The sequence below is a fragment of the Podarcis filfolensis genome, assembly GCF_964270895.1.
Source record: "Podarcis filfolensis genome assembly, chromosome: 4".
NCBI lineage: Eukaryota > Metazoa > Chordata > Lepidosauria > Squamata > Lacertidae > Podarcis > Podarcis filfolensis.
In genome coordinates this window covers 49861992-49885420 of record NC_139607.1, presented here as the reverse complement: position 1 = coordinate 49885420, position 23429 = coordinate 49861992, and the positions used below count along the sequence as shown (strand labels likewise).

Sequence of the window (23429 nt, the reverse complement as noted above, 5' to 3'; positions counted from 1 at the left end):
CAAATACAAACAAACCCCATTGCAGCCAACCACAGACAACCAACCACAACCTGGGCCCCGAACCTCTCTCACTACCAAGGGACTATAACAAGTAAATAGAACGAGAACCTATCTAGTTGATGCTGACACAAAGCCCCACACGTACACTGTAAAAAAATATAAATTTCACTACCACCCTCCCCTCCACCCCCTCTTCTTCCTGACCTTATACTGTACTCAACACTAATGTCTCATAACAAATGTGACTGATCTGTAGAAAAGACTTTACAACTTGAAAAAAGAGACAAGGCATGTACTTTTGTAAACCGAGAAAATATTTATTATTATTATTATTATTATTATTATTATTAAAAAACCTAAGTTCTACTTCACTGAAATTAATGTACCTAAGTTAATAATGCCCATTGATTTCAGTGGATCTACACAGAATGCGACTGACATTGGATACAGCCCTGCGAGAATTAGCCATATGTGGGCACAGTCTGCAATGATTTATGAGACCACTGAGATACATTATGGGGTCGCCTCAAGCATGGAGATCATTGCAGGCTGCATCCATGTTGTCATGTTTTCATGGATGATCATGTGAAGAGAAAAAATGACCAACAGCGGCTGTGTGAAGTTTCAACTAGTACAGGAGAGTCAAGTTTATTGAAGCCTATCCCAGAAATAGCTTCTGAATTGTAAATCCTTTAAGGTATGGATCTATTTACTGCTACTCATAAGAAGAGCTCTTCAGGATCAGACCAATGGCCCATTTAGTCCAGTGTCCTGTTCTCACTGTGGCAAACCAGATGCCTGTAGGGATCCCACAAGCAGAACCTGAATATAACAACACTCCCTTTTATAAACTGATGTGTATATACATAATACATGCATAAATATTAAAATGGCATTAATTCTTCTAATTTCATGCACATTACTTGCCCCTGATCTGCACAAGAAGAAAGACACAGGTACTTTCTAGTATGTAAGCCAGGCTACAGGACTGGTATGGACCCTGAAATATTAGAATAGCAGTATTATCAAAGGGGAAGCAGACTACGTGTGCTCAAATCACAACCTGTTAGGGGTATTAGGAGTGTTTTCATAACCAATCACCAGAAGAAGTAGCAGTGGGAAAGATGGCTGTAGTACATTTCCAAAGAAGGGCTCAAATAGCAAGAAATAATGGGTTTTTTCCACACACCGAGAAGCTTAGTAGACAAGGTGTATTATTCCATTTATTAACTTGTCTTATCTAGGAACGTTTATCACTAGCAATTGAAGCAGAACCCAGCTACACTGACAATGTATTTACACAATAGATTTTTTCATCTCCTAAACTATTTAAGTGTTCCCTGGGTATGTACACACTGGTATGGAGATATATAATGTATGAACCAGGTGATTACCATATGGATAGCAGCAATTCCTGTAATTGCAGTGTCTAAAAAAGAGTTGCCGTGACAGTCCATCATGTTGATTTCTTGTTTCACACATTACAGTGTGAACTTAATTCGTTCTGGAGGTCCATTCTTAAGCTGAAACCATTCTTATTCTGAGGCGCACTTTCGCTAATGGGGCTTCCCGCTGCTGCCACCACGCGACTTCCATTCTCAACCTGAGGCAAAGTTCGCAACCAGGAGCAGCTACTTCCAGGTTAGCGGAGCTCGTAATCTGAAGCATTTGTAACCAGAAGCGTTTGTAACCAGAGGCACCACTGTACAGCTGTTCATATGGGCACATGCAGGCAACATTTACAACAAGGCCAGGTCTCTCCCCCATCAGTTGGCCCTGGTGGGCTTACCTGGCACTGTTCCAAGTGGCACTGGGCAGCTGGGTCCAGTAACCCTGCTGAATTTCCCACAATGCTCCAGAATGACACCAGGTTGGGGACATTGTGGGAAATGTAAAAATTTGTTGGGCCAAGTTGTCTGGTGCTGCTTGGAGTGCTAGCCATCAACAGTGGGCCCTGCCAGGGCAGCGAGACCCTAGCAGCTCCCCAAGAATGCCACGCACTGATGCCAGTCCTGGTATACAACTACAGAATTGTATTGCATCAATCAGGTGGCCCTAAATGTTTGTACGGCCAGTGAGAATGACAAAAAAAGAAGACACCAACATTGTTATTTCTTTGCTCCTTGTGATATTATTTGGTCATAAATAAATAACCAAATAAAGTAAACATACTGTACTTATTAGTGAAAAGTATACAAAGAGCCTGTTAAGTTTTTACGCGGGTGGCGCTGTGGGTTAAACCACAGAGCCTAGGACTTGCCAATCAGAAGGTTGGGAGTTTGAATCCCCGTGACGGGGTGAGCTCCCGTTGCTCAGTCCCTGCTCCTGCCCACCTAGCAGTTTGAAAACACATCAAAGTGCAAGTAGATAAATAGGTACCGCTCCGGCAGGAAGGTAAACAGTGTTTCCGTGTGCTGCTCTGGTTCGCCAGAAGCGGCTTAGTCATGCTGGCCACATGACCCGGAAGCTGTACACCGGCTCCCTCGGCCAATAAAGCGAGATGAGCACCGCAACCCCAGAGTCGGCCACGACTGGACCTAATGGTCAGGGGTCCCTTTACCTTTATACAAAGAGCCTGTTAAGTTTTTAAGCTGCCACAAGCTTGTTGTTGTTTTGAGCTAACATGGCTGCTCCTCTGACACCTTTTCCTGGCATGGGCAGAAAAATGCTAGCAGGACTGAGAGTATCTGTGACTTTCCTTTGGCTTACACACATTCACCTCCCTTTAGTTACAATGGCAGAAAGAAGAAGAATGCCAAGCTGGAATATTGCCCTCCCCCCCCCCCAATTCTGGGGAACATGTCAGGTGGAAAGGAGGTACCTGTATTTGGATCTGCTGGATCCAAAGCCCCCCTCTATCTCTTTCTGGCACACCGGCTATTTGCAGGCAGAGCAGGGAGATCCACACTATCCTATGGCCCCACAAACACTCAGCAATCATAGGATTGCACTTTTCTGAGTAAGCTGAAATGTCTCAGGAAGTCATTTGCTGGTTTCTTGGCTGCCTATCTGCTGCCCAGAAATATTTCTTTATTACATGCCAGAGAGTAAGAGATTCCACCACACAGAGATTCTCATACCAGGAACCCACTCATTATACATCTTTTTCTTTTTTCTTTTCTCTGTTTTGCTTCTGGAAATTTTCAGTCTCTTTAAGCCCGTTTTTCTCATTCAAATAACCACGAAAGTAAGCTTATGCCCGCAGGAAAAATGTGAGCATGTTGAGATCTGCGTGCATAGCATGGGAAAATAGCAGAAGAGGGAGGAGAGGGAGTGAAGATAAGATATATTTGCCCCCGGGAGCAAGTTTCCCATTCTTTCTTCTGGTTCTGTAAGTAGTTTTAACTTGCATTAGTACACATGGACACAAGTTTGTCATCATCGCTCATTGGGCGAGATTCCACCTCCTTCGTGCAGACAGGACCTTCTTTAAAACTTGCGGGGTTAGGGCTAAAATTAGCAGATCTTGACTTCATACGCCATAAAACAACAAAGCGGCATGTTTCTTGCATGACTCATGCTCTCCTGCATATAGCTATTTTCTTCATTAGTTCCACATAAGCAGCTGGCTCTGAGATCACAAGCAGGCTTTTTTCATTGTTAGCCTTGATACCTACATGTGGCGTGATACTTGCTGTGCAAATGGGAAGTAAAATTTTAATGTTTTGTTTTGGTGATTTGTAAGCCACTTAGAGGCTTTCTTAAAATTGAGTGGTATGGACATTTTGTTAAAATGGAAGAAAACGATGACATCACGTTTAGTTCAGATATACTTGGATGTGTGTGGGCAATACCAGTGGAAATTCTAAAAGCTTGAAGCTGGGAGGGAGCTCAACTAGGGTAGCTAGATGAAAAAGAGGACAGAACTCCTATATATTTTAATAGCTACACAGAAGCGGAACACTGTCTTCTTTACCAATATTAAAAGTTGCAGCAGCTGCTCACTCTACACAATGTACAGCCCAGACATAGGTTTATCTTCCAAGTTGAAACTGTTGGAAGTGCAACAGCAGGAATCAGGGCCGAATTAAGACCTTTAGAGGTCCTAAGCACTTACAAGTTTTTGGTGACCCCATATATATCTTATTCAAAGAGGAAGAGCTTGAAATGAAAGTGTAGTGTATATGCAGACTTGGCAGATAATAAGTCGTAGTGCTGCATATTTTAAAATAAAAAATAAATTTAAAATGCAGATTAAAGCTGACATCTAGCTGTATGAATATCTAATTGTGTGGGCCACTATCCCAATGATACTTGGAAGTTTGGAATAATGAGCCTCCATAATTAAGTGTTTACAAGGCTCCTTTTGTGAAGTAACATTAAGGACATGTTGACTTGTGGGCTCCCTAGGAGCAAGCAGATCAAAAGAGAGGAAAGAATGTTAGTTCAGTTCACAGTATGCATTATGGTGCCTCAGAAAAAGGCCTTGAGGGGGGACGAGAAAGCTTAAGGAGTACAGTGGAAAGTGAAGTGATTTGTGACTGCATTACCTCCTGATGCAATCATGAGGTCTGTTGCCAGAGGTCATGGAAGGACCTGCACCTCTCTGGTGACCCATCTCGAACCTGTGCTTATCGAGACGACTAACTACAGAAAACAATACGTAGATATCATTGTTTGGCAGCGAAACTTTAGCCCCTCTTGGTTTTATCTTCTATATGTTTTTTTGCAGAAGCTGGAACAGATAGTATTTTATTAGTCATGTTATGCATATATCTAACTCATTGTTCCTTGTTCATACAGACTTCTATCTGCTGATAACCATTTCCTAAAACAAAACAAACCTCTATGTCAGGATTGTACATGGAAGCTGGGAAAGGCGTCTGTCAGGGGAAACATCTCGAGTAGTTTCTTGCACCTGAGGGGCAGTATCCAATGAAGTAGTTCTATTGCCATAAAGACATCTGGCTGTGCAACAGAACCTCCTTTCCTACTCCTTGTGCACCACTTAAATCTGTTCTGTGGGCTCCTTCAACCCTCCAAAGCAGATTTGGGGAGGGCACAGGGTTGGGGGTTGGGGGGGGGAGTCCTGTTGTGCAGCCATTGTGTTACTGGAACTATTTCATTGGATACCAGCCCAGGAGTTTCTCTCTCATGGGTAGGCAAACTAAGGCCCGGGGTCCAGATCCAGCCCAATCGCCTTCTAAATCCGGCCTGCGGACGATCTGGAAATCAACGTGTTTTTACATGAGTAGAATGTGTCCTTTTATTTAACATGCATCTCTGGGTTATTTGTGGGGCATAGGAACTCGTTCACTTTTCCCCCTTCAAAATATAGTTTGGACCCCCACAAGGTCTGTGGGACAGTGGACCGGCTCCCTGCTGAAAAAGTTTGCTGACCCCTGTATCTCTCTGATGACTCTTTAAAGCAGTGGTTCTCAACTGGTGGTCCAGGGAGGTGGGTCAGGGCACTATTCACATAACAAACAAAAACTACCATAGAGTTACGAAAATTTTCAAAAGTAGGAGGTCCATGGCTTGGCTTTCGAAAAAACAAGGGGTCCGCAGTATTTAGCTAACTGGGAGTACTTACTGGAGGCAACTGTTCTGGTCCACTGGGGGGGGGATCTCAAAGTCATAGTAAGGTAATACCTTTACTAGGGCTAAGCTAACTAAATCACCATAATTTGCTTGGCATTTTGTCCTAATCAAGATATTACCTGTGGCTTTGGAGCTCTTAAAATACTCGATCATATACCAGTTTGTAACTTTCCACAGTGTGCACGCAACTATTTGAATAAGCACATTATCTGGTTCATACCACCAGGTGATTAGGAGTAAATCATTATCAAGTGGCTATAAGCAATGTTGTCTGTACTAATACAGAGAGAAGACACTGCTTTCCTTAGTTTCCCATTCCTAAGAATTTGTTTATTATTTCTTCATTACATTCATACCCCAAATTTCTTCCAAGGAGCTCATGATGGCATACATCATTCTTTTCCTCCCCATTATATCCTCCTGAGACCCTGTGAAGTAGGTAAGGCTGAGAGGCAAGTGACTGCCCCAAGGTCATCCAGTGAGCTTCATGGCTGAGCAGGGATTTGAACCCTAGTCTCCCAGGTCCCAGCCCAACATTCTAACCACTACGCCACAGCTTGCATGATGCTTTGGTTCCAAGTACAGATGGTAGTTAAGAATCTATGTTACCCAATTCAAATCCCCAATCAGGCATGAATTTCCAAAATGGCCTTAGCCACATCTGTATACGATAAATGATGCCAGTTTAGCATATAGGATTGTTGTAACCATTACTGAGATCTTATTAATGGTACAATGTGCTAAATAAATACTAAGTGTTGCAATTGTGTCGTGTGGTTGTTGATTTGAAACAATAGCCTTCTGATTTAATGTACACCATACAGCATATGACCTAATCAGATAGCAAGAATATGAGATGGTCACCAGGCCAACAGGCAAGGGAAGACAGAAAAGGCACAATCTCCTGGAAGGCATGCTGTGCCTATATTCCTGAGAGACAGTGGTGATAAGGGGTCAGCCAGGATCCCAACAGATGAAACAAATCTGGAGGCCTGTGATGAGCAACACCCGCCCTCCCAAATTTCTGAAGGCAGAGTGGCAGATGCCCAAGCAAAACGAGACTGTTGTGTATCATGCTGTGTCTATGAAGCTTTCAACTTTGCCAAGAATGGAGGAAATGAAGATGGAGGGTAAGGGGTTGGCCAACCATCTGAACTGCAATACTGACTAGAAATCCTGTAGACCAGCAGTGCCCCTCCAGATGCTGCTGTTGTCAGGGCAGATGGGCGTTATAGTACAACAACATCTGGAAGGCCACAGGTTCCCTAGTACTGCTACAAACTAAAGTACAGGAAGACAGGCAGCTGCCTTTAACTGAGTCACACCATTGATCCTCCTAGCTCGATAATGTCTAAACTGAATGGGATCTCTCCAGGGTCTCAGACAGGGGAAATTCCCAGCCTCATCTGCTGGAGACTGAACCCAGGACCAAAGTGGCACCATCCATGCATCAGCAGGCTTTGGGGAACCCCAAGATTTCCAAAAGTACAACATAAAAAGCAGGTCTGAAAAACAGCCTGGTGAGGACTGAGCATGTGCAGAGGGCACAGAATGCTGTCGGCAGGCAGTGGGATGGAAAACGTAAGGGTATGCAGTGAAGTCTCCTGGGAAAGAATATCACTGGCTGGCACCCAAGGGCACTCCAAACTGCAATACCTTTTTCACAGGTCCTATATGTACACAACCTTAACATGCAACTTGTTCCTATGATGTGTACTGGAAGGTTAGAAAAGTTTCTGTAAATAACGGCACACAGTTGAGAGCAAATGGAACTGTGAGGAAATCATCAGTCAATTGTCAAATCTTATTTTTCCTTTATCGTTTAGCTAGAACAGTTGTTCACAAAGGCAAAGGAAATGCTTATTCATTCTTTTCTTTGTGTACTGCTGGGCTCCTCCTCCTTTATTTTCTGATGGTACGCTCTTTAAGTCATTCCATAAAAGATGAAGATTGAATTTGTATTTAAACACATGATATGGCAGATACATTGTATACGGATGCAAAACAAAACACGCCCTCTTCTGCCTGAACAGATGACACAACAGCTCTATAACTACCTAACTTTATCAAAGCAAGTGATTTTCATTAACTTTAGTCTAGGCTGCCTCCTTGTGGTCAACATAACCTACAAACGGTATTATATTATGACTTGCACCCAGGCAATTTGTTGCTGTGCATTTCAGATTTCCCCCAAGCAAAATCATGTATCAGTTATTACAAAGAAAATAATGAAAAGATACACGAGATCACTCTAAAAAGTGCCCCTTAATTTGTAAATATCCACCAGGAATACAGTGCGAAGTGCAAAGGGTAATATCGAACAATGACTCTCAAATATTTATGACATGATAGAAGACTAATTGGCAAAGTCAGTTTCAATGGGAAGAACTGCTCTTTCAGATCTATTAGCTAAGTGTAATATTTAATCAACAAGCAGTTCTGTAAACGATTCTATTATCACATCAAGTGTTTAGTCCACAACAAGCTTGATTCAAGTTTTAATTTTACTAAACAGAAGACCATAAATGTTGCTCTAACATCAGACTGGCTATTTTTCCCCCAGGTGACAACCCAAGCTGTCTTATTGGTAAAGTGAGTTCTCCATCACCAACATGGAAATGATTCATGAAATGAGGCACATTTCACATCACGGACTATCCCCACCCACTTATTTTTCCCAAATACAGGAATGGTCTAAGGAAAAGAAAAACATTTCTTATTTGCTCAATTACATCCTTACACCCCGCAGTCAAGTTAGTCGCAACCTAACTCAGTGTGACTTAAATGCTCTTGCTGTACGGTTTTAGAAGATACTGCTGTTGTATTTACTATTTCTTATTTCCCTGTTTCCTTGCCAAATGTACCACAACCCCCAAGACCTCAGACTTCTCGCTATTCCCAGCAGCTGATTTCACCCCATATTTTGAGTAGGGCTGGCGTTGGTAGCGACTCTCAAGGCCTCTGTTGGGCAGACATCAGCACGTCCTCATTGCATGCGCTCTTTCCTCCACCTCTGTTTGGTTTCCAGCAATTGATTCTGTGGTGTATGTGTCCCATGGGCTCCTACAAGCCCTTTCACAGTTTGGTGTCTCCTTACAAGTATAAGTTAGTAGCTGTACATCTGCTGCTGCTGCTGTTCTGTTTGAACCTGTTGCTGCCCTGCCTGCTGCTGCTGCGTGGGCTGGGCCTGCGTTTGAAGGGCATCCGTCTGAGGCACTGCCCTCCAAGTTAAGGGATGCTGTTCCGATATCTGGCTCCCTAACGGAGCGATGGAGTTCACCAGAGTAGTCAGGTTTATAAAATGGGCGACTGACTGGGGGTTTGCCGGCTCAGGCTGCGACTGTATTTGGATATCATTTTGGCGGTTGCCGTGCAACATGGCGGAACCGGTGACTGTATCGAACGTCACGGTGAGGATGGAATTGTCTAGCTGCAACTGGCGCTCGGGAGTGGCCAGGTGGCCCACAGCCACAGGTTGCAAGTTTGTAAACTGGGTTCCAGCTGGTGTAGTGATGGGGGTAACACTAATATTGGTCAGGCCAACAGAGCTAGAAGGGGCTGTGACATTTGGGTCTCCGAGAGTCACCACCACCTGAAAAAAGAGAGAGAATTGAAAAATTCAGAGTTATCTGTAGTGATCGTTTTTAAAGCAACTGTTAACACTAGAAATGCATGCTGTGAGGGACAGTCAGCTTTGCTACCTCTTTTATTTGCCTGTCGATGGCATGATGGGAACAAGTGTATCATATAAAGCAGGCATGTCCAATAGGTTGATCACGATCTACCGGTTTATTGTGGTATAATTTTTTTTTAGATTCCCCCCCAAAAGTTCAATAACGTTGGCCACCCCTCCCCCCAAAAAAAGCTCAACAACTTTGGTCAATTTTCCCCTAAAAAAAGCTCGACAACTCTTTTTATACTGTGAGTAGATCTCAGTCTCTTGGGAGTTGGACGTGCCTGATATAAACCAACCCAGACTCGGTGATCAGCACCTGAGGACTTCTTCATGTGTCTTCTCCATGGGAGGTCTGGAGGTTGGCAACACAATAACAGGTATTTTCTAGCTCCAGGAGACAGGTAAAGGTAAAGGTAAAGGTAAAGGCGCCCCTGCCCGTACGGGCCAGTCGTGTCCGACTCTAGGGTTGTGCGCCCATCTCACTTAAGAGGCCGGGGGCCAGCGCTGTTCGAAGACACTTCCGGGTCACGTGGCCAGCGTGACAAAGCTGCTCTGGCGAGCCAGCACCCAGCGCAGCATACAGAAACACCGTTTACCTTCCCGCTATAAAGCGGTACCTATTTATCTACTTGCACTTAAGAGTGCTTTCGAACTGCTAGGTGGGCAGGAGCTGGGACCGAACGACGGGAGCTCACCCCGCCGCGGGGATTCGAACCGCCGACCATACGATCGGCAAGTCCTAGGCGCTGAGGTTTTACCCACAGCGCCACCCGCGTCCCTTAGGAGACTTAGTTTGGGCAGAATCAGGTATACCCTTCCAGAATTAATGCTAAATACATTAATTCTGGTAAATGAGCCACCATAGCATCTAGACGGCTGTGGATAATTGTGTCCTGGGTTTTTTGGACTCCTCTACCCATGTGGTATCTGATACCATTGCCATTATTTTCGTTCTCCTACCCCACTATAATAGAATAGCTTTCCCCTGCAAGCTGGTGGCCTCCAGATACTTTGGACTGCAGCTCTCATCAGCCCAGCCTGCATGGCCAGTGGCCACGTCTGATGGGTGCTGTGGTCCAAAACATATGAAGGGCACAAAGTTGGGGAAGGCTGTAGCAGAAGGTCTTCCTTCCACCCCTCATACAATATCTGTTGTTATATTACAGGGTTGAAAGCAAACAGTGATAAATCAGTGACTTTCTGGATTTAGATCATACATAGTGGCGCCCACCCTGTGGAACGCCCTCCCATCAGATGTCAAGGAAATAAAAAACTATCTGACTTTTAGAAGACATCTGAAGGCAGCCCTGTTTAGAGAAGTTCTTAATGTTTGACTTTATTATTATTATTATTATTATTATTATTATTATTATTATTATTATTATTATTTTATTGAATGGCTGGGGAAACCCAGCCAGATGGGCGGGGTATAAATAATATATTATTATTATTTACTACTATTATTATTATTAAATTAATTTCCATCAAAGGTGATCACCACTACTGGCAATTCAGGCAATACTTTCAGCCGAGTTCCCCAAACTGAGGGCAAAAATCTCTCAGATTAGAAAAATCTGAATTTCTTTAACTCTGGTATTTCCAGTCATGTGGTATTGGTATTTCTGATCCCCCTCCCATTGCAACAGTTCATCTCTAGTATGTTTTGAAATTGAAATTACTTTTCAGAACAAAATACTTCGCTTGTATCTCACCATCAAGCGAAGATGGTCATAGTTACCTGGCCAAGAGATGAACAAGGCTATGCTGACTGCAGTGCAAAACAATACGGTTGCCATAAGTTCTGGGGCTTTGGGGGATTTTTAAATGATTTTTTTAAAAAAACAAAATGACCCCCCCCGCCATACATCCGGGTTTTCTCGGACATTTTTCCGATTTCGTGAAAATCCCCCTGAACACCAAAATGCTATCCGATTACCGGATGTATCGCAACCCTACAAAACAAAGAAGAGGGGCCTGGATTTCCCAGGCTACTGGTTGTATTCATTCCTACTGAAGAAAGAAAGTGGTTGCATTGAAAGGTCTAGTGTGGTTGGGGCAAAGTCTATTCTCCCACAACGTCAACAATGAGGTAATCAGTGTTTGCACCATGAGAGATGTTTGATCTAAATGGTGCCTTAGCAGACGTCCCTAGAACGCAACCTAATATTTGCTCACATAGAAATGAATTTAGCAACTGTCACTGACTCTGCATACAGAGGCATAATGAATTTTCAGGGGATTTCAGCCACCAGGGACCTCTTCCTTCCTCTCCCCTGCACATTATACTGGTGAGCTTTCTACAAATTCTCCTACTGAAAAAATCCATCCATACATTAAAATACCTTTTAATATTCCTAGGATATAAAGCCATTTTTTGTTGTTGTAATTATCACCTTCTCCAGATTCCTTGGTAAAAGGCACTCACCTGCTGAATGCTTTGCACAGCTGAATTGGTCTCATCTCCCACATTCCCTGTGAATTCCACTTCTTTTTCTGTGTATTCACTGAAGGCTGAATCCTCAGGCACTTGGGTTTCTTCCTCTTCATCAGGCTTATGCTTTCGTTTATGACCACGTTTATGAGCCTTCATATGCTTGCCTTCCGGTAACTCTCCCGGTTCCAGGGCTAGGTCTGACTGTAAGGGGAGTTTTCAATGAAAGCACAATGTCACTGAATTCAACACTTCAACACCAGGAGAAATTCCTGTTCAAAACTGCTGAATTAAAAAAAATATCAGTAAGTTTGATTTGATTTGTCGAGGACTGAACAGAGACTATGGTTTCCTTTCATGCTACACATGTTTATTAGTGCAGCAAAGGCAGGACGATTTGTGCTACTCCTGATGTTGTGAATGGTCAGTGTACTTATTTTGTATAGATTTGAGCTTTATACAGAAATGTCAGGCTGTACCTCTTGCATTTCATAGCCTTCCAGCACCCTTGTTCATTTCCCCTTCTGTACTGATGTGTATCTGGCAACTGAGGACAACATTTTATGCACCTGATAAAGTAGGCTTAAGTCCAAGGGTGGGGAACCTTTTCCTGAAGGCTTCTGAGTGCATTCATCTGAATGTGCTTGGAATCTCCCTTCAGACCTTTCCCAGTAAATGCAGGAAGGTCAGGGCTGAAGCTGGCACACGTGGGGATACTGGGGGGTGGAGTTGGCACATGGGTACTTTGAACGTCCAAATAAGGGCTGAAGGTAACAAAAGAGTTAATATTAGGCTACACTTGCATTTTACCTGTACAATTCCTATAGATGAAGCATCAACAGTTGTGGTTTCTGAGAGCTGCTCCAAGTCATCAATTCTAACTGAAAGCACCTGGAAAACAATATTTATATTAAGGAATAACATATTTATAGTAGTATTACCCTGCAATTGTGTATAAGGAACAGTTACGCTTATATGTAACAGACAGATTGGTTTGTTTTATATTATGTTTTATATCATAAATATATATATTTATCATAAATTTTATATTACATTTTATACAGCCATTCAAATCTGGCTAGTCACTCTATCAGCTCAACTAAGGCTAGCTACCTTTTGGGTCCTTCAACCGTGGATGTAATAAGTGGCGTGTGCTGTACTAATAATTCACATTCCTAAGATGTGAAAAGCAGGTGTTGGCAGCCGTCACAACAAAGCTGCACAAAAATTAAAAATTCAGAGCAAGGTAACATGTAAAGGATCATTTCCCCAGGAAGTCAGCAAAAATCACAAACTCTTAATCTGTCATCAAACTCACCTCTGGATGTTTTCGCCTCATGTGACGACTCATTGAAGCTCTGGTGGAAACCTTCGTCCCACAGAGCTGACAACTCTGCGCTTCTACCTTATCGTGAGTTAGCTGAATGTGCTTCTGAAGCATGTACTCTGTGACATACTTTTTATCACACACTGAGCAAGTCCATTGCTTTCCCACTAGTAGTAGCAAGTAAAACAAGAAGTTGAGCATTAATTTTCAGGTAGGGAATCTTAATATTACAACGTTTCAACTACAGGTTTTCCATTTTTTAAAGAGCTACATGGTATGGAACCTGGAGGAAGTATTTTAGATTTGTATAAACACTTATCGTATTTTTCCGTGTATGTCTAATTCCCCCCCCCCCAATTTTTTTCAAGTTTAAAATTGGGAGTCGTCTTAGACATGGATAGTACATATGGGGCATTTCTTTATTTGGAGTCCCCAAAAATAGGGGTTGTGTTATACACGGAAAAATACGGTACATAGTAATTAGGATGGACTGGAATAAAGCAGAGTGGTGAATTCCATGGAAATGTGACACCTGGGCATCTGGGGACAACAATCAGGCTGCATTTGCCTTCTGAGATCATGGGCTGACAGGATCTGATATTACTAACCTTAGCAAACCTGACAGCACTGAACCAATGTTGTTTACTGCAGATGAGGGAACGTGGCTCAGCTCTCCCTCAAAGTCTGAATTATGTCAAATAGCTGACATGAGAGTTTTTTTAGACTTGCTGTCATACGGATGAAATAAAAAGAAGTCTTGTGGCACCTTCAAGACTAACAGGTCTATTATGGCATAAACTTTCATGAACTAGAAACCACCCCATCAGATGTATTAAGGCTTATCCCAAGTCAGCAAATCTATGTACACATGGGTTTTGGGGGGGCAGGGCAGGGTGGAATAGTAAGCAATGAGATCAGAGGGAACTGAAATGCACTAAACATAGGCTGAAACAATTATGTTCAAAGGAAGCTCCACAGAGAAGCTCCAGTGTGAAGCCACTGAATTACGAGGTATCAGAAAGTTCAGTTCTTATAAGGTGAGGCCTAAATCAAGATAGCAGATTTTTAAAAATTCTACTACAGGTGTAAGTCAGATTACCAATGCCTGAATGTTTTGCATTGCATCATCCACACCGCTTTGTGAATGGTCATTGGAATGATTTTGCACACATTTGTTTAATGGGACATCTTAATGTGTTCTTTTGCACTGCACTTTCCTCTGACCTCAGCACCAAACATCTGCCGCACATGTGCATTCATAACTGCCAAGTTAGGATAGTGCTCAAGGCACCTGATGAAATCAACTCTAGTGCACAATAATTAGATAATAGATTTGTGAAAGGTGCTAAGTGACTCCAGTGTTTTTGCTGCAACAGACTAATATGGATACGAAACTAAGGGATATGTCAGGCAGCTGTTAGTGCTTCAAGGGAAATATATACTAACCAAACTACCTTAATTTTTTTTTTCAGCCTTCTATAAAAGAGAAGTTAGATTCAGGGCTATGTATTCTGCATGCCACTGGGGGCACATTGTACATGCAAAATCTAGAGCAGGGTTTCCCAAATTTAGGTCTTCTGCTGTTTCTGGACTACAACTCCCATCATCCCTAGCTAGCAGGACCAGTGGTCAGGGATGATGGAAACTGTAGTCCCAAAACTGCTGGGGACCCAAGTTTGGGAAATGCTGACCTAGAGTCTTAGCATTTATCTTTGTAAAGGAAATTTTAGAATCAGTGGCATGGAGTTCCAGCCAAACATTACCTGTGTGAATGAGCTTATGAGTCTCCATTGTATTCCTCTCGCTAAACGTCTTCCCACAGAGCTCACACATGAAATCTTTGATTCCTGCTAATTAGAAACTAGGTTAAGTACCAAAATGATAACCACCCACAGTTCCTTATGGCAAATGTGAAATTGTGTGCTACAAAAGGAATGGCCAATTAATTGTTCCTTTAGGCCCAAAGTCATGCTGGTGTTTGCTAAGCTAAGCAGTGTAGTAAATGCTAAATGGAGAGCAGATTCCAGGCAGTGCTGGGGGGGACAGGACTTATTAACTCTCTGGCATTTATGCAGGACTCCATCTGGTTCCCCTAATTTCTTAACATTTGCACAGAGGTGAGAACCAAGGCACGACTGTATTCATGAAATCAAGGAGCCCTTAAAAGTAGAAATAAGCAAAATGGAATTTATTGACAAAAGACTACATAGTCGCACTATGAGTTTCCCCCATCTTCATATGTTTCAAAAATGCAGGCATCTTCCTCTAGCTTCCTAGCTATATTAACCATAAATAGCTATGGACAAAATTACCTGGGTATATTTGTGTTGTTGTTTTTTAAAAAGGTCTAATGGTATTAACCTCAGTCAACATCTATATGTGTGCCTGTAATACACATTTGTACACCCTCCACAGAGACCTGGAAATTTGATAAAGGGTCTAGGCAAGTAAAACTGCAACCTGGCACACACTTCTTTAGCAGCAAGAAACATCCTTCAAATGCAGCTGTAGCTACTTACTCCTGGGGACACATGCATAAGACTGGTGCTGTAAAAAGTAACTTACGTCGCTTTACTGTATTACAGAGCAGCAGGTCTGTAGGCCCAATTGACTCTGAGGCAATTTATCTTGCCCTGTTCAAGGGCTGTGGAGTTCCTCCTCTCTGTGGTGCTCACCTGTGTGCCTTTTGTAGTGCTTCAGCATGTTGACTTTCTGTGCAAACTTCCGATGACACTCCATGCATTCGTACTCCTTTATCCCTTTGTGAAGCTTCATGTGGTGCCGCAAGGCGTGTTTTGTTTTCATGCCTGTAATGGATAAAGTCAAGGCTTAAGCATGGTGGGGAAGCCCTTTCAACACCCTCTGCTTGAGAGGCATGCAAAGGAAAAGACTCTGCATGAGAATGTTCCAAGCCAATGGCCACCTCTAAGGAAACTTGAAGAGAACGCTTGGGTCTATTTCAGAAAACAATTCACCCAAAAGCTTCAAGAGACCCATGAAAAAGGGCAATGAAAGATCTCTGAAAGGCTCTTTATTGGGAATGGTGAGGCTCAGCATGCACATGCGTGCCAGTTTATTTATTTAAAGAATCCTGTTCATACAGCTGCTGTCTTTGAAAAGCCTAAGAAATAATTCACAACGTTTAAGGCAGCTCTTGGAATTCAAGTGAAGTGGAAAACCACCACAGAATGGCAAGAGGGCAAAAGGCTGTCCTGTTTAATCCCACTGCTGCAAGGCAGGAATGTTCACACACTGAATCATGCCATCCAGACAACATGTGTTATCGCAGAAAGGGGCTTGCAAGAGCAAGCAGCTGTAGAAAACACAAGCATGCAAATACTGGGAAGTTACAGGTGTTTTAAATAAGATGGCATCGATACAGGTATTTGTTTGTTTTAAGTGGGAATTTAAAACCATCCTGCATGTAGGACGGGGTGGGATGCAAATATTTTAAATTATTCACTGATTAACTGAAACACTTAGAAACAAGAGCCAACAAAATCAACGGGACTTCCTCTGCAATAAGTCTTAAAGACACTTAAACCTCTTATTCACAACCAATTCTGTCATTATTATTAATAACTACATTTGTATCCTACGCTTCCTCCACAAAATTCAGGACAGTGGGCAGAGTCCACCAGCTCCCTTCAGTCCACACAGCCACCCTGTAGGGTAGGGTAGGTTAAGAGATAGTGGCTTGCCCAGTACGTTTCACAGCTGGGTGGGGATTTGAACTCACACCCAGTACTCCTATAAGGAGTAAATTTCCTGCTACATCTTAGGTGCAGTTATAACATCCTTGATTTGTGAGTGTCAGCTTTGTGCAGAAAAGATCCCAGGTTCTGTTCTCTGGCATTTCCACATACAGCTGGCAGTGTCCTCTACGTGAAACACTGCACAATTGCTGCAAGGCAGTGACTGTAGAAAATACTGAGCTAGACAGAGCAATGGTCTGGCTCAGTATAGCGTTCACATCCTTAATGAAGCATGTTCACAACCAATGACGAAAAAGCCAGTACAGTACCCACAGTCCTGCAGCGCCACATCAGCCAGGCACACATATGGAAGACTCAGTAATGAGATGTGGTTTGCGACAGAGGAACTTCTCATGAAAAATTAAACAAACAGTAAGCACCCCATATTCCTGATCGGTAGAGTATAAACGTAAAAAGAATGATTCCAGTCATTTGTAAGGAATCACTCTGATTATCAAGGTAGATTCATATTCTGAAATAACCATTTTTTTTACCATGTACCATTTACTTAGGGATATAAAAGGGACATTTCATACCTTTGCCACATTCTGCGCACAGATATTCTCGAATATTATCATGGACTCTCATGTGCTCTTTCAGCATGTCCTTCCTTGCAAATGACTTACCGCACTGCTCACAGGCATGATTTTTCACACCTTAAAAATAAAATAAAACAAATTGTTATTTGAAGGGGACTGGGGTGGGGTGGGGAACGTTAGGTTTTGCGTGCAGGTAAAAATGAAGTCAACCCTTTCGGCCCACTCTCAAAATAAAAGGGTTTTACAAACTGATGTGGAACGAGATAAAAACGGAGAAAAGATACACGGAAAAGCTGTAAAGGAACCTCTAAAAAGAGATGTGGAAGGAAGATGCAAATCAAAGAGGCAACAAGGAAGCAGAAGGAGAGGGGACAAGAGACAGATGGGGGGGGGAGCTATGATCATAATGACTGAGGCAAATTACAAAATTAGAGATGCACTGAATTGCACTGAGTCTTGAGGCTACAGAACTGAATGAGAAATATGTCCTCTCCTAACGAGAAAGAACATCCCATTTCACTTGTTTACCCGCAAGGCAGAGCTGTGTGTTTCAATGATAAGCACTTGCAGGCTCATCACTCCCCCTTGCCAGGTGGACAGCAAGTGCACAGAGTCAAAATAGAGAGGCCAGGGGAATATGAGAAGATGCACCCAAAGCACAATGGACTATACAATGCTCAGCAAATTGCATTGGTTCTATAGACTTCATGAGCTGCAGCTAATGTAATGATGGACACTTTCTGTATGCTGATGAATCATCCCCCCCCATCTCCCCACCCTCAAAAGAAAAAAGCTATTTTGGGGCAATTTTTAGTGCAGAGCTTTCTCAGCACAGAATTAAGCCATCACAATCTACGTTCCCGACAAATAGGATTCAATTACAAAATTAAAAAAACAGCACAAGAAAATATTTGTTATTAAAAGAACAGTAATAAAATGAGTCTACCTGTATGAATAAGTTTATGCCGTTCTAAATTCCCTATGCTGTTAAAAATCCTTCCACAGATTTCACATGGATGGATATATCTAAAATAGGAAATAAAAATCAGCTAGAGACATCCTTTTTTTCTAATTAATTGAAAATCTATTATCTCAAAGGTGTACTTTTATTTGAAGAACAAAATTATTTGAAACAGTTCATTAATGGAGTAACACTACACTTTTGAGGGATGTAGAAAACCAAGCTATATTTGTCTCTCTAGCTAGACAACAGTCCCTGCATTAGCTCATAGGTTCAGGAATACCGATTTTAAAATTTCTGTGCATTACAAGTGAACACTTGTAATATGTTACAAGTGCTTAGGATTTTTAATGTTATGCATGGCTTTACAGTTTTTAAAAAACTTTTCTTGTAAGTATTTAAAAAATACTGTACTGACTTATCCATCTAGAAATATTTAAACAGCATTATACCTTCTTTTCTTTTTTAAACTTGATTTGGACATCATGCTTTGGTTTAGTGTTACAAAGGCAGTCAGCCTTGGGCTTGCATGCTCTCTCACTATTGTGAATCAGCAAGAAGGAGATCAGCAGCTTCCATTTAAGACTAACCACACTATAGCATTATATCCCAACACTAAATTGTATTAAGAAGTCAGCTTCTTAAATTGTGACTTGAAGTTGGCTTGTTACAGCAAACCATACTTAAGAATAGCAACAGTTGATCTGGGTTTGGCCAGTTTGCTATGTCATCCAGTCCAAAACATAATTGAAAGCTTTTACACTACTCCCTTCTTAATGCTAAACTTTGCTTTAGTGCTAAGTCCATGCAATGACACAATGCCCGCTGTCTTAGCAGTTTCTTGAGCTGGGCTTTTTCTTTGCAGCTTCTCACTGTTTAGGATATAAACCGGGGCAAATCCAAAGTATGGTCAAGTTGACATATGTGCCCTGGAAACGCTATCTCTCATCTCCCACCCCTTGCCACACACACAAACCTTGTCTGAAGCAGAACATTGTGCTTTCCACACTGGTAATATTCTTTCACTAATTACATTCAAGTATTTCCCATCTTCTTTTGCTGCCATGGTCATTATTAACCTGGGACTGCATCACACTTCAAAACTGCACCCTCTCCACAGGATAGAGAAGGGGAAACAGGGGCACATGTGCAAAACTATTTAGTTACTTTTGCAAGGTAAAGACACTTTAAGTAGGCCACTGTCACAGTCCATCATTTCCCTCGGGCCTGTCTCTGACTGATCTTCCTTGCAAAGGCTCCACAACCATTGCTAAGAAATCATTCTCTGCTTGCGGTCCTGCCTCTAATTCATGTGTAGGTTCCACTGAAGTCAATGTATTTTCCTCATGCCCATCTGGCAAGACTGCATCCTTGATTTAGTTTTGTCAGACTTATCTCCTTACTTCTGCACATTGGGGTCTGGCAGGTTCTCCCGATGAATGACCATGTGCGCATGGTAAGTTGCCTTCAAGGCAAAGCGTCTGTTGCAGATGCTACAGCCATAGCCTTTCTCCTTGTGAACTTCCATAATGTGTTTCAGGTACTCTTTTCCTCGGCCAAATGTCAACTGAAGAATGAAACAACAGTGAATGCACCACACTGGGGAGAGGTGGACAGCCTTTGGAAATAGTAACCACAAGCTAATGCAGCATTGACAAGCCTAGCTAATAATCAGACACAATATCTGTGTTGATTTCTGCATGTGGCACTGAAGACTATATCATTGTTTGGTGCGGTTTATATGATGGCTCAGGATCTTTGGTTTCTATGGGAGCAAAAGCTGTTTTCAGCCCAATTTCTGTAAGAGAAGGCACTATTGCTAGTTTGGCTGGGATTAATAGGTCATGCAGGAGATAGCTAAAGTCTGCACCTGGGAGGTAGGGAAGCTATAAAGGGGCAAAGATTGCAGATCCAAAGACACTGAAGGAAAGGTGCAGAGTAGGCAATGGAATAAGATATTATTTAGCCAGCCAATTTGTTAGCTATGGACTTCTAGAATTATCAACAAAGGGTATGTAAAGGAAATTGGATGCTTGTTTCAGCAAAATTTCACACAAACCTCTGTGGAAGAGGTGAGCTGGAAACCAGACAAATATTATTAACAATTTCAGCCACCTTTCTTCCACAATCAACCAGACAGCTCCTGTTTATACAAGACAGGCATGAAAGGGCAGTGGCCTATCTCACATTTTACATGTAAACAGACAGGACTTCTTAGCATAGCAATGAAGAAAGATGGAGCAGTATTTTTTTAAAAAAACACGAAATCATGATATCCTTACAGTGATGGAAACCTACTTTCTTTTTTTCTTTTTAAAGTGCTTAACTAACATTGCCTGAAATTAAATGTATTTGAATAACAGATACTGTGTGAATAAGAGAAGAATTTCTCTCTTCTGCCAATACTTGTGGGTTAAAGCCATTGATTAGCTGTCTCTCAATCGGCCTCCACACACAGCTGCCCCTGTGATTTCTCACAGGAAGGCTGTTAATACCCAAATGGAGCTTTCCAGTTTGCAACATCTACCTTGTTTATTTCAACAGAGGCAGCACATGTTCAAGTGTATGTTCAGCTCTCCTGCTGCCGCTGAAATGAATGCTACTGACTGCATGTGCAAGAGCTCCATATACACAAACACACCAGAAAAGACACAGATTTCTGGGTCAGGGAATGTAGCTGAACATCTTTTCACTATTTTCGACATTTCTTTTAGCAACCCAACTCTCCCACCCCATTCCCACCGCAAAATGTTTGAAAGGAGTAAAACTACCTGGCACCTTTTGCAGCTATACTTGTGAGGCTCAGAATCCACACTTCCATCTGAGTTTTCATCATTCTCCTCGGAAGATATTCCGATTTTGCCAATGAACTCTTCTCTCTGGTGGTCATCCATGATTGCTATGTCCTGTACAGAGTGGAAGAGCAAATTCAAAATGTTGTCTGTCCAAAAAAACTAAGCAGACACAGCCATCGTGTCTCTATTACGTCCTCTGAAAACAAGGAAAACCAATAGCTTCACTTGCTTCTCAGCTGAATTTACATTAATAACAACCAGAACTATCCGAATTATGGCTTGTTGTTCTATTGCCTCTTTTCAGATGACTGAGCTTTGTGCAAAATCAATAAATAGTGAAATATATCACCTTCTTGCTTATACCTCGCTGCCTGTTAAGTGTCAAAAACCAAACCTTTCAAAAACTAAATTTGCTAAGGTATGACATTCGCTGAATCTTTTGCATGCTTTCCCCTCAACGATGCTTCCTCTTTCAACAACAGATGCTAACTATTCTTCATGCCTTAGTCGTATTGAATTTACAGAGGGTAGAAAAAAATGGCCCCTTTCCCCAGTCCGCTACTGAGCTCCTTTCCAATTCTAAACGTTATTGCATACTTGTAGCAACATATTTAAATGGGAATATTACTGCTTAATATATTATATGGCTCATAATTCAGGCTTAAGGAAAGCTGAAGCAACCAATGCCACATGGTTGGTCTCACGATTTCCAAATTGGCCTTCAGCCTTTATCGCTTGCTAAACCACTGTTCCTCCTGTTTTCAATGGTTTCCCAGTTCTCCTTGGTAGCTTCTTCATAACCCTACTCAGCTCCAGTTCTGAATCACATCACACTGAGCGCTGTCAAGGTTGTCAAACATTGTACCTTAAAATGAACATGAATATGATCTCTGAGCACATCTACTCTGAAGAATTTGCGGCCACAAATCTCACAGGTGTATTTCTTATCTCCATGGGTCAGGAGGTGCTTGTTCATATTGCTCCTACATGAAAATATCTGAAGGGGAAGAAAGATGTTAGCAGGTGAATTCTGTTTTCCTGTCACATGTGAAAGATCTAAAATACTCTTGGTTCATACTTTGAACTAAAGTTAGGTGACATTACTCAAGATTAGAACTTATTTCCTGACTAAACCAGTTCGAGAACTGCCCAACAATTAAACTTTGAATTCTAATACAGAACTACTCACAAAGTTTTCCAGTTGATCTCTATAACTTCATTTTCCAAATCCTTATACTCAAAGTTTAAGATTTTATTAAATCTGTTTTCCTATTTTTTGTCATTTTCACAACACTTTTAATGTGCATTGCACTGTGCAGCATTTTATTATGATTGTTTTCATAGCAACCTTACGATGACCATTAATTTCCCTTTTAATATTATGAACTAATGCATAACAGGGTTGGGGCGAGGACACGGCAGCCTTGCCCTAAGACCATATCTTGAGGATGTCTCTTACCAGGGACTTCATTCTAGCAGAGTAATCCTATGAATATTTATGTGAGAATAAGCCACTTTGAACTAATTAGAACTTACACCCAAATAAACATGTACAGTATTGCACTGCACATATCTCAACTCTGGGTCCAACACTTTTTTCACTGGCATAGGAAGGAGGGTCACTTCCGTTCCATAGTAATGACATCCAGCTTAACAACAAAGCTCTTAATAGGCAGCAGTTGACCAAATAAGGTCATAATACCAATGAATGGATGGCTGAACAAGCCACAGGTTAGAACCCAAAGCACTGCGTATCTAGTTCTGCATGCCCAAGGGGACTGTGGGCTGGAGCTTCTTAAATAGGAACACACCATTCCACATGCTGGGGGGGGGGGGGCGGGAGCGGGGCAGGGAGCTCAACCTATGGGACTTAACGAGACAATCTCTCACGATACTTTGACCGTGGCTGTCAGAAGACCACTGGGACCATGCTCATGTGGAGGCTTCCCCTGCTTTGCTTCTCTCTCAACTATCACCCATCAAAAAGCATCCAAGAAAAAGGAAAGAAGGTCACCAAGTTGCTTGTGCAACATTACAGTGGTACCTCAGGTTACGAACTTAATTTGTTCCGGAAGTCCGTTCTTAAACCAAAGCGTTCTTAACCCGAGCACGCATTCCCTACATAGGCCTCCCCGGAAGCAGATTGCGTTTGTATCTCGGGGCAAAGTTCGCAACCCGGGACACTTGTGGAGTTCGTAACCCGAAGCATTCGTAAGCAGGGCTGTTCGTAACCCGAGGTGCCACTGTAATCTGTGTGGACTTTGCCGTCTCTGCTAACCTCACGTCAGTTACACAGACTGGAAAAGTTTGCCATAGTTGTATGGGCTTTTGGGAACTCATCCAGAACACGTTCTGAATTGTTGTGTGTTAAAAGCACGACAAAATAAATAAATAAATGCATGTG

At 42.2% G+C, this 23429-nt stretch overlaps 1 protein-coding gene across 2 annotated transcripts in view; it reads right to left on the bottom strand.

Annotated features, from left to right (window-relative positions):
* Window positions 1-7335: 7335 nt before the first annotated feature.
* Window positions 7336-23429, bottom strand: part of PRDM15 (PR/SET domain 15) — a 37952-nt gene continuing 21858 nt past the window's right edge. Inside the window, exons 14-24 of one of the 2 annotated variants that reach the window (XM_083608747.1) lie at window positions 21891-22022; window positions 21002-21136; window positions 19634-19797; window positions 18216-18295; window positions 17267-17386; window positions 15651-15782; window positions 14739-14825; window positions 12967-13142; window positions 12459-12539; window positions 11643-11852; window positions 7336-9133 (exon numbers count right to left, since the gene is read on the bottom strand). In XM_083608747.1, coding sequence (XP_083464873.1) covers window positions 8648-9133; window positions 11643-11852; window positions 12459-12539; window positions 12967-13142; window positions 14739-14825; window positions 15651-15782; window positions 17267-17386; window positions 18216-18295; window positions 19634-19797; window positions 21002-21136; window positions 21891-22022 — 1803 coding nt within the window. In that variant the 3' untranslated portion in view covers window positions 7336-8647. The remainder of the gene's footprint in view (window positions 9134-11642; window positions 11853-12458; window positions 12540-12966; window positions 13143-14738; window positions 14826-15650; window positions 15783-17266; window positions 17387-18215; window positions 18296-19633; window positions 19798-21001; window positions 21137-21890; window positions 22023-23429) is intronic. The other variant, XM_083608748.1, reaches the window with a different exon arrangement.